Source organism: Diadema antillarum, unplaced genomic scaffold, assembly GCF_040938485.1.
Source record: "Diadema antillarum isolate AM-2024a unplaced genomic scaffold, OU_Dant_1.0 seq00000778_RagTag, whole genome shotgun sequence".
NCBI classification, from domain to species: Eukaryota; Metazoa; Echinodermata; class Echinoidea; order Diadematoida; family Diadematidae; genus Diadema; species Diadema antillarum.
Window position 1 is genome coordinate 1024497 of NW_027271666.1, and position 12477 is coordinate 1036973.

Genomic DNA, 12477 nt, shown 5'->3' on the forward strand with positions numbered 1-12477 from the left:
CACACATGTGGGGTCTCGAACCTGTCATCTACTGCTTTCCGAGCTGCAGCGACACCACCACCAGGCTATCTCTGGTTGCCGGTAGTGACACGATGTACTTGGAACAAGTTTTAAAAAAATCCCCCCCCCCCAAAAAAAAAAAAAAAAAACCTACAGCAACAACAACAAATTTGTTTGATAGATATTTTATTTTCTGCAAATCAATAATCATACATACGTTGCATAATCATGAACATGTGGGGAAACATACAAAATATATTTAAAACAGAGTCGTTTGACTTGCATAAAAAACCATATAAACGGAAACTAATGATATAATATACAGTATGCATGTCTATGCAGCAGGGATTACAATAACAATTGTAGTTAAGAAGCGATTATGCAAAGGGTCGCCATTGTAAGCATTGCTTGAAAAGATGTTAAATTACAGATCAGCAGTGGCGATCTTACAAATTTCATCTGTCAGACGGAGACATATTGAAGAAAATGCAAACGTCAACCTTCACCGCTCTCCTTCATATTCTCTTGCATTAAACAAAATACTTATCAGGCGTTCATAAGGACGCACACACGACATCAAAAAGTGCAATACAAAAAGGTGCGATTTCAATTATTCAATCGCTCACCGTCTCTGTGCAATTTGAAAAAAAAAATCAATCTAATAGATTCCTGTGACCTATAGAGGAAGAGACGAAAAACTACACAGGGCCGGGAAAAAAAAGAAAGGTCCTCAGCTCATCTCCCCTTCCATTTCCAGGTTTCCTCAGCTGACAAACAAAAAAAATGTCCTCAGCTCATCTCATCAACGTTTAGTGTCAGAATATATATATATTATACTTGTTATAACTACATTGTATGTCTCCTTCTTTGGAAATGCAATCTTCAAATCTTCATTATTTTTGCTTCTTAGCGTTTTGTTTCATTATTTCTCAATTTAAACGTTTCATCTCTTTTTTTTTAAATTCCTTTTTGTTGAAAACGGCCTTCAAAAACCTACAAGTGCATGTTTCATTTGTCCTTTTGTCTTAATGTGTTACTAAAAAAAAAACAACAACAACGATCAGGGGTTGGTACATATCCTGACCTAACGCGTGCACACACTACACGGATAAAATGAAACGCTAAATAGCAACGTCTTTTTGTCTAGCCTTTTTCCCCTTTTTATCAGTTATGGCGTTATGAAAAGCACCAAACTACAACCATGACCAGGACCGATACAGGATTGCCCTCGTTGGATGTTCATCCAGCTGTTGGGATTTACTTTTATTCCTTTAAATTGGTGCTCCTTTACAATGCACTCGAGGGCTGCTCATGGATCCCACGCATTTCTCCCTGTTCCTAAAGCTTTCACGATGATCTTGAAATATCTCGAGCTGACAAGAAAGAGAATGAATGTCATAAATTCCACTACCTTTGTTCGGAACCTGACCTTCTTGTGCTACCAACTCGTAGATCCCTTATAGGCTATGTATTACATCATGTAGAGAGGAATCGAATCACATATCGAAGGAATGAAAAGTTAATGTATGCTAAAGAAAAAAACAAGGTAAATAAGAATAATGCACCTTTTCCCACAACTGCTCAAAACACAGAAGATCTCTCTGCCTTCACAACCATACCCTCCATTATTGCTTCGCTCCTACACAAAGCCCCACCCTCATGACTCATGCATACTTAATTATGAAATCTGAATAGATTTAATACACATTCAAGCCACCAGGTTCCCACATAGAATGGGTTAAATTCTTGTCCATGTATATCAGTGCAAACTCGGGATGGCTTTTGTTGTTGTTGTTCTATTTGTTGTTCTTTTTTGTTATTTTTGTTGTTGATGTTGTTGCTATTACTGCACATTTCCTACAAAGACCTTCGCAAACACTGTTTCTCAAAATACCCAAATATCAGTAGATGATATACAGCACAGTTTCTCTTTTCGAGAGAAAAGATTATGGGACGCTGTAGTGTATAATAGACTAAACGAGTGTATTCAAAACACAGTGCTATCGATTTCAGATGTGAACAACAAAATATTGTAGGCACAAAAAAGGGCAATTCCGGCATTTCATATGAAAAAGTATATCTCATGAAAAAAAAAATAAATCATGAAATAGCAGAGGACTGAGGAGCATGTAGTTATAGAGGAATAAGAAGCATTTCTTTTATAGATTAGAAGGGCCTCAGTCACAGTAGAAGAAAACGTGCAAACGATTGAACATCATTTTTTCATAATCTTCATTAGACGTACCCATCTATTTAAGACTAATAATCATCCTGTCTCATGCATGTTTGATTACATGTAAAGATCAAGGCTGCCTTTCATATTCCTGTCGCCGGCAGCCGCCATTTTTACGTGCATTAACTATTTATGGGTATAAATTTAAAAAGTTAAGTGTCGCAAATTGCACGGCAGTAAAATGGAGAGTTTTGGGAAGTCAAAGATGTACAACTTACTGCCTTCTGACAATGACAAATACAATGTGTTCATTTTAGTTACCGATAGGCTCTACATAACGCAGTTTGGGAAAAATGTAATGAAAGAATTATACATGTGTCAGCCCATTCAGCCATATCTTTTTTTTTTAATTTCTTGAAGGTCTTTTTTATATCACCAAAGCAACTAAATTGTGGCAATCGCAGTCATGGAAGCAATTATATTGTCATATATCATTTTCGTTTCACATCGTTACGGTATATCCGCTTTTAAAGGGGATACGACATTGATTAGTACAGTACATAATAGAAGCATTTAAGTACATTAATCTACAAATATAATTCTTATACAGGCGATTATAAGACTAAAAGAATCGTACATTTACACGCGAACTTGTCAACACTCCCTCTTATCCTAAAATGAAGAAACTTGCTGTTTTTCATTACTCTCTCTCTTCTCTGAGTCTGAACGTTGAATAAAAGTCGCAACACTTTTATTTTTGTCTTTCAGGTAGGTGCCATTTTGGACCAAATTCAAGGAAATTTCTGCATCACCCTTCGGATCGCATCCATTATAAACTCCGACGCCAATTTCAAAATAGAGTTTTTAAAGTTATCCCTTATATTGTTAGCAGTGAACACACACGGTTCATAGGCTTATTATAGCCCTTTGGTTGTGTGACAAGAATGTACTGAGTAGTTCATACACATAGTGCATCAGAGTATGAGGTGAAGTGTACTTTAATAGTTTCATACGTGGACAGACAGGCACAGACACACACACACACACACACACACACAGCCAACATCACGGATGCACGTCACGAGCTATAATGGACACCCATGAGTCACACAGCCCACGAGTTACACAGCTCACGAGTCATGCAACCAACGACATATACAGCTCGTAAGTACAAGTCGTAAGACCCACTAGCTATACACTGAGTGAACAAATTCAGAGAGGTCGACATCATTAGTAAAGGAGGCCCACAGACGAGACGGTCAACGAAATAGACACTACGTAAATGAGGCCATAGTGTCTAGCTCCTAGGCCTGTTTTACTCGGTTTCTACCTCATGAGCTATATAACTCGTGGGCTGTATGATTCGTGGGTGTATGACTCAAGGACTTCGTTTCCAATGTCTATATCTCGTGGGTCGTATGACTTGTGGGTATTTAGCTCGTGTTATTGCCCCACCAACACGACCTAAATTAGCAGTACATACATGTACATCGTATCGTTATTTTCATGACAAAAGGGAAATGTAACAAACAAAAAGTACCAATACTCTCTTAACAAATGAACGGTTTGCATTTCGTTTTGAATCAGGTAGTCCTATACAAAACACAACTCACTGGTTACGTCCTTAAAGACTTATAATAATTACAAATAAATTGTGCATAAAAGACATATATAACTATCAATATTCATACTATGTAACTATTATTCATAAAACATACACATATTACTATAATCATGAATAATATGCAGGCTAAAAAGTGCATACCACCAGTATATTGCAAAATAAAAAATATGCTATATACCTTGTCAATTGATAACGCGTCATACAATTAACAGAATTAATGTCTTAATTTCAGTTGAAAAATCAAATAACGAGGGTTATACATGTGCAACAATCATTCCACCAGACATTTGCATAATGACTTTCCGTGCAAGAGACTTATCATCCAACTTTTTAAAATAATCCACGAAATCACTGTATAATGCCAAAGAGAGAACAATAAAAGAAATCACCACGTAGCGACGAATGAATATATCAAAATTCTATATTATGTACATCTTTTGCTGACTGAGATAATAAAAATACATAAACATGTATATAAAACAATGAAGTATAATGGACACATACAGGGTCAATACGTTTTGTTGATAACCTTCACTGCACAAAACATGACTTTAAGTGGCTTAAGCGATCACTAGTAGTACAGGAACTGTGCTGCTTAAAAAAAAGAGCCAAACAAACAAACAAACAAACATATTACGATGTGAAGAGTTTGTTTGCAAAAACCGATAAGTCCATATGTGACCCTGCACCTCAAAACAAACAAAAAGTCGCCAGACATGAATTTTTAGTTAAGACCATATTCTGAAAGAGCACACTTTAAGCTTTAAAATGATGTATAACTCAAATCAAATGGACTCTCCTAACCTATCTAAATATATATTGGAAAGAAAGCACAAACTCAGGAAAAGTGTGAACTGAGAAAAGAGGCTCTTATTAAAGTACAGTGTCTATTCAAGCGCTTAATCTTTACCAAACCGTGCTGGCTGTGCGATGAATGAGACAAAAAAACAGGAAGTAAACCACCAGAGTAACAACAATGAAGGGATTATCAGATTAAACTGAAATTAAGCATGCCTCATTAACACATTCTGTCCATAATCAACGCCAACTTTCAAAGCGGTAACACTATCTTTTCAAAAGTTATCAGTTGAAAGTGAAGAGTGTGGACAAGGTTTTTCAGAAATGAAAAAGGGATTCTAAAGACACACCTAACCACACTATTCTACCAAAAAATGTTCGAGATAAACTGCTAAAAAACACAGTAATTCCTGCCCATTTTATGATACCAAATTTAAGCATAATGTAAAGGAAGACCCTCTCTTTCAGAAAATATGAAAAAGTCAAGTTCGGTTAGGTTGACCCACTTCACTTATTTTCAGTCCTCACGCAAAATCAGTGTGTGCGACTTTATGTTCGTTTTGAGGTGCACGGTCACATATTTGCCAAATGGAGATATTTGCGATTAAAGGTCAAGAAAAATAAAGAGAATAATAAGAAATTTCTTGCTTCCTTAGACCATAACTTCATAAATGTACCTTTATATGTAGTGACCAATATATTATCTAAAAGGTATTATTTTGTACTTTATGACAGAGATCTTACTTCAAAATCGTCAAAAATGGACTTATCGGTTTTTGCAAACAAACTCGTCATGTGCATTCCCACCAGTGTCGATAACAACACGTCTTAGAATATTGCATATTGTACATTTTGACAGTTAAAAACATGATTTCAGAAACAAAAATAATGCTTTGTAAATTCACTATGAAAATGCTAAAACGGTATCTCTTTTTTTTTTTTTTTTTTTTTTTGAGGGGGGGATTTTGAGGAACAGAAAGGGGAAATTTTAAACTGACAAATAGATAAAAAGAAATAAGACTGGCAAGTAAAAGCTCGTTCACTCAGGGAGTCGAGGAATTTGAGATTCAAAAGAGACAATGAAAAAAAAAAGTGGTGTGAGCTTGCACAGGATGTAATTCACCAAAAAACAAATGTGTTAACGGATTCTTCCAAACTTTCTACATGGTCTGTTCTCCACAAGCTGGGTGAAATTCAAAGGGCTACATTCATTATTCATTTTCATTTCATTTTATTTCATTTCCAACGAAAGTATACAATATGACAATTGCATAATCATAAACAAAGTAAAGTACATCGTAACATTTGCATATCCAAATGAGATTTAAATGCACGTCATTTATTTACAATGAGACAATAAACATACTTAAAGAAATACATCGAAAAAAAAAATCAGCGGAGAAGTTTGAGATAAGTAGAACGGTATAGCATGCTAAAATAATTGCATAGTTCGCATAAATTGCTTATAAAGTGAAAGGGCTCCTCTTGCGGTTTGTTTAGTGTGTTGTTTCAGCAAAATTGCACACATTATTGATGAGAAGTCGTTTTTATCTTTCAGTTTTTCTCTATTGGCATGACGCAGCTAATCTGTTTTGATGCTGTACAGTATAAAGTACTGAAGAATTTGACGGACGGAGTTATAAAATGATACGTTCAGAAAATTACTAAGTTACTGAAAATTATTGACAAAGCTGCGATAAAGGTTCGTTTTGTTGTGTTTTCAAGAATCTTTCCAGTTGGGGTTAGTCTTCATCATTTAATTCCTTGATAGATAAAACGAGGATGTGGGACATAAAATGTAGGTAAATGCGATCAATCGCAAGGCCAGAATGATTAAAATGACAACATTCACGGCAAAGAGATTCAATTAAAGGGTTTCTAGCAATTTGCCGAAGATAATACTGTACCCAGTCTTCTGGACATACATATGAATATTGACATCACTCTCTGCTGACGACAAGCTTAAAGGGACTGTACTGTACTGGTTGCTGAGGTGGGGATTCATGTTTTTAACATTCCTAAGTGAGCTAATGAGAAACCTCTTATGAACTATGAAAGATCATGTGATTTCAAGAAGGATTCAACGTTTATTTGATGAAAATTGGTTTTCAAATTGCTGAGATATCCAAAAAAGTGATAATAATAAAAGGCGACAGGCCACAACTTTATTAGGTTCTCTTTGTTTCACCTTGTTTTTGGATATCTTAGCCATTTCAAAACCGATTTTCATCAAATAAACTTTTGATACCCCTTAGAATTGAATGTTCTTTGACATCTAATAGAGTAGTTTTTGAATATCTCGCAAAACGTTTAAAGCTAAATCCTCGCCTCGACCAGAACTGTACACACCCTTTAAAGTTGACATTCAGTTTCAGTAATTGAAGAACATATTTAAACAAAGCAACATCAAGAGAAGTTGTGTGGATAAAGTCTAATACTCATAAGTTGTGGATGCAAATTCTGAAAGAGTCAATTTTTGTTAAAAATGCATTTCCTGATAATAATTAGCGTTGTGAGTATCAAGGTCACAAATAGCACTGTAATACAGTACTCAAATTGGAGAAACACAAGCGACTGTCATCTTAAAGGGATGGTACAGTATTGGTGGAGATGAGAATTGGGCTTTTAACTTTTTGCGAGATACCAAGAAGACACTTATGAAATAGTACAGAGCATACCATTTTAAGAGGAAATCAAAGTTTGTTTGATGAAAATCGGATTTGGAATGACTGAAACATTCAAAAACAAAGTAAAACAAAGCGATCGTAATAAAGTGTGGGTCCCACACTTATTAGAATCGCTCTGTTTTGGATATCTCAGCCATTTCAAAACCAATTTTCATCAAATAAACGTTGAATTCCTCATGGATTTACATGCTCTTTCATATTTCATAAGAGGTTTCTCATTATCTCACCAAAAAATGTTAGAAACCTGAAATTAGGTCTCAACCAAAACTATACGATCCCTTTAAGCTTGAACAAACATGAACCGACCAAATCTAGAATAAGGTTGGGAAGTAATCATTTATATTTCTACACCTTAAATCCCTGGACATTTATAGCTGCGTTTTGATTTGAATATTTGTTGTTGTTTTTTTTTTCTTTGAACACGTAGAAACAATCAGTTACCCTTTCGACGATGAAATGGAAACAGTATTTGGTCCGTGTCACGTGACATGCTTATTGAATCCAAACTGAGAGTGTGCTGCACAGAAGAAAAAGCATCACACCGAGCTTGACAGTCTGGGCGCCGCATTTCGTGTCCACGCCACGAGGTAGCTGGCCGTCGGAGCCCACGTCCACCGTAATGGAAGAACAGGTGTTCAGTGTGTAACTTGATCCTGATCGACCTGCATCATTATATATACATTATATATAATAGTTATAGAATCATGAAACGAATGACCAGTAGAGATATCAGAATGGTCAGCCAATTAGTAAAGATTCTCTTATAAGCTTATCATACAATCAATACTAAATTGAGATTTTGAGGGAAAAAAAAATATTTGCTTTCAATAAAGAGAAATGAATATCGTCCTGTAGTTTTATGAAAGTTGCCTTTCTTTAACAGGTACGGCCAACCTATTTCAAGCGAAGTGCTGTATTGATGAAGCACAGAGGGAGTAACGATATGCGAGTTTTAGTTCGATATTTGTGCTGATGTTGAAAGTATCTCGTAACGAACTATACGTTAAATCCAGATCCACTACCAATGGTCAAATTATTAAAACTCCAGCGATACTAATCCTTTCTACAGATCCTTACCACCAAGTGATGTGTTTACACCAGTCTGCGAAATGGTACTGAAAACAGAAATTTATCTTTTTTTTTTTTTTTCAAGTCAGATAAGGTAAGAGACAACGGTGATACCGTCAGAGGATTTTTGTTCATTTTATTGATGTGGATAAAGTGGCAAAGTTAATGCTAATTTTGTTTTTCTAATATCTCCCATATTACAACGATCACTATTGATTGACAGATTTATATGGCCGAGTGTAGCTCCCCTGCTGGAAAGTACAGCGTCCCAAAATGTGAAACACAGTGTGAAAACAATGTGGAATCTCTTCACATAGTTAAATTCGATCGTTTTTACAGTGCACTGTAAAAAGATCGGTGTTAGATTTAATACCACGGGTGTTAAATCTAACACCGATCAAACTTCAATAAAGGACCACACCCACAGGTGTTAAAAATGCACTGTGATGGTGTTGAACAGTGTTCATCTGACACTTCGTGGTGTTAATTTGACACTGTACCTGGTGTTATTTTGACACTCTACTGGTGTTAATTAAAAAATGACACCACATGGTGTTGATTTGATATTTGTTGGTGTTAATATCAATGGTTTAACACCCGTCCAGCTTCAATAAGAGACCACACCAGCTGGTGTTACTTTGGTGTAAATTTATTTTCACATTTTTTCAAAAATCTAGTATCTTAATGTAAAATTCTTGATCGTCTTGTTTAAATTAAAAATCAACAAGAAGTGCAGTTACTAAGAAACTCTTCAAAAAACAGTTTAAAATTTGGAAATGACACCCGGAGGTGTTAATATAACACCATAAATGAGCACCGAAAATTTAACACCAGCTCGGTGTTCACTATTTAACACCGGACTTTTTGCAGTGTGTGAAAACATTGTGAATCATTAATTCAGTGTGAAACATAACAGTACTTTGTGAATCACCCAGTAAAAAACCACACTACATTGTGAATCAATTATTATTAATTCGAGCGTTTTCACATAGTCGACTATATAAACACAGTGTGAACACACTGTAGGACAGTATGTTTTTCCAGAAAGGTATAGGTTCAGTACACATGGGAGACAATATTCAATACCTGGCCCAAAGTGAGAAACCGGAACTACATTTTAATCTGGAAACACCGACCGATTTCATATTCGTGATTTTGGTTGGTGCTAGTTTTATAGTTTTATCGTCACTAGACAGACACTACTTTCATGGAAATCCCCAAAATAGAGCAATCTCAATGCTGTATTTTATTTTAATGTCATACTTCTTTTTTTTTCCGGATGAATGCGCTTAGAAACATCAGTATTAAGCGCTATATAAATGTTATTCATTATCATTATCATTATCTTACATATATGTTTACATAATTTCACGCAATCCAGTTCACTTTAACAAGTGCAATTCAATTCATTGAAAATTGGTTAATTCAATGTATTTTATCATTCTTACTCACCTCCTGCAAGAAGCATGACGTCACCAACCTCGAAGTATGGAAAGCCGCATGCACTAGTTTCAGAGGACGTGAAAATGCCAATGGTGGAATTGGCGGTTAGATTGTGTGAACGCTTGATGACTTCGTGGACTTCGACGTCGTAACGTAGAGTGTGATCGGCTGCTATCGTCTTGTTCACTATTGCTCCTATGACACCTGTGTGATAGGAAAGTGTAAATATACACAAACCAAAATGTTTGGAATCTTAAAGATGGCGGATGTTGTGTATATGAACGGGTGTTTGTGTGTGTATGGGGCGGGGGGGGGGGGGGACTGGGATAGGTTAGGTGAGCTTAGTCTATAGGGTAGGCGTGTTGGATGGTGGTGGAGTGGAATCAATGAAAGTTTTCCTTTTCAACAGAATTTGGAATTAAAATGCAGTAAATTAAATCAAGTTTATTCATTGCTGTAGCATTTTGAAGCAGGTAATAAATTGTAGATAACCCAGTTCTCTTTATATCTGTAGATAGACCATCGTGAAACTATTCAAGAAGATCCATGAGCCGCTCTCTCACCATTTTCTATGTAGAGATCAGTTTTTAATTTATTAAACAGGAGAGCATTAACTCCAACAGTCAACTAGCTTACAGATTTTTATCATATCAGATACAGGCATACTGGCAAAGACGCGGCACGTAAGGTAAAATATCCAATACCAAATGCATACACGGGTAACGATATAGGGCCTGTAGAAATAAGCTACTTTATCATTTTATTTAAATCTATTTATTTTCCATGTTCCGCCAAAAAAAAAAGAAATAATTAGCACAACATGATTGTACAAATACAAAACATCTCTGATGTGAATGCGGTCGACTCGTGTGCATTGTAAGAATTGACCTTTGAACCTCGTAGAAAGGTTTCACAAACCGCTTTAAATTTCTGAGCACAAATTCGGACAGCGGGAAGTAGGACTCTACAGAGTGCATGATATCAATCTTTCGATTAAAAAGAAGTAAAGTATTCCATTAGTCCGCCAATATATTATCATTCCAATCTGCATTGTCTTGGCGCCAATATGCTGTTTGCGAGTTATCAGGGTAGGCCTACTTGAGTGTGGTCCTAACGTGGTAATGAAAGGCGTTTCTTCTTAGATCGCTGAACCCTTTCGATCTGTGCCATGGATTTTGACAGTGTGTACAACTCTTTGGGGGTTTTATCGGTGCGTGGCAGTGAAATCATATATGAGGTTGAACAACTCTTGTTACTGTTCCAAAATGGGTAGATCTTTAGAGGAATTTGCCCTTATTAACCATTCAGCAACTGCTAGTACTATGAAGATAGCAGGCCTATTCCTGAATTTTCTTTCAAAGATAATAATTTGGTATGTTTATTACACATACAAACAATAATCGAATTAAAATGAGAGATATGAACATGCATCAACCCTTAACATTATTGCTACATAATTGCCTTTTTGGCAATTTTTTTATCACTCGTAATACTTTACAAAATGGATTGTACTGGTTAAAGTGTGCTCAGTAGGGTACCGTATGTCTTTTGAGTTAGGCCTATTGTTTCCCTGTGTCAATCAAAATGCTACATCGTAGACCAAATGGCTTATTGGAACTATAAGTCCCATTAGTTTAGAAAGACCCAGTGGCAAGGATCACTCTGGAGACAGGCTCGGATATGAGTCAATAGATAAGACAGGCCGATAGCTTTGTGGAAACGCTCCAAGAATGGTGGGCTTATATACAGTGCAGTATAGGTCAACTGTTAGTATAGTACCCGTAGTTTACACTATTCCGAATCTCTTTGTGGTTTGTTCAAATGTAGCAAAAGTAAAAGCTATTTGAGACAAGGACTCATGACTGCCAGTAGTCAAGTGGGCCTATACATACCGAAGTCAAGGTCACAGACGCCAGGCGGATCGCCAGCATAACACGAACAGGCTTCGGACTGGGCTGTCATTACAGCAGCGACTATGACAAACAGAACGATGTTACGACACCACGCCTGATACTCCGCCATCCTACATTGTAAATTTATCACAAACAAAAGAATTGAGAAGTAAACATTGAAATCTAGACAGATTTTCATATTTCAAATTGATAAATATCATCAATACACTTTATAATGCGTAAGAATTTCACTGCGGAACATGCTACAATACGATAACTTACGTTTCGTTTTCTATGCTTTCCAAAGCCAAGGTCACACAGTTGCTAAAAATGCATGTATTTGTTGTTCCCAACACCAATGCCTATGCATGGGGCAGCAGCATGATTCTGTGCCAATGTTTTAATGACGACGGGATTATATACCCGTTGATGTGTATTTGTAGCTGCCTCAAGAGATATCGTGCCAAGCAAGGTGCGCTGCACTTCACCGATTTTCACTAATGTAATTTATTCTCTCTGTCACGATGCCTTCAGAATCATAGCAGAGCCACATTTGTATCTTGTGCAAGCAAACAATGCGTCATGAAGGTGAACTTTGCTCTCACAAATAACAAATGAGAGACATTTGCAAGATCGCGCCGCGAGACATGCAGCCAGGCGTCTACTACAATATTGATAATGAGGGATCAAGGTATAGGCCTGCAATTATAAGATACGATGATTAGTTTTCTTTTGCTCAAGATCTAAAGATCTACATGAAATGTAGTCTAATTTTAAAAACAAAAATTACAT

General features: G+C 36.3%; 1 protein-coding gene across 1 annotated transcript; it reads right to left on the minus strand.

Annotated features, from left to right (window-relative positions):
• Window positions 1-7688: 7688 nt before the first annotated feature.
• On the minus strand, window positions 7689-12267 carry LOC139738987 (uncharacterized). Its single transcript, XM_071649602.1, has 4 exons — window positions 11968-12267; window positions 11686-11816; window positions 9803-9997; window positions 7689-7944 (listed from the first exon to the last, which is right to left on the minus strand). Exons 2-4 carry the CDS (start codon window positions 11813-11815, stop codon window positions 7775-7777), a joined length of 495 nt encoding a protein of 164 aa, XP_071505703.1. The 5' UTR covers window position 11816; window positions 11968-12267; the 3' UTR covers window positions 7689-7774.
• Between the last annotated feature and the right edge of the window lie 210 nt (window positions 12268-12477).

Coding starts and splice junctions, on each gene's coding strand:
- LOC139738987 (XM_071649602.1), bottom strand. CDS start 11,815: ATGGCGGAGTATCAGGCGTGGTGTCGTAACATCGTTCTGTTTGTCATA. Junction 9,998..11,685: donor CGTCTGTGACCTTGACTTCG/GTATGTATAGGC, acceptor CCTATCACACAG/GTGTCATAGGAGCAATAGTG. Junction 7,945..9,802: donor CGTCATGCTTCTTGCAGGAG/GTGAGTAAGAAT, acceptor ATAATGATGCAG/GTCGATCAGGATCAAGTTAC.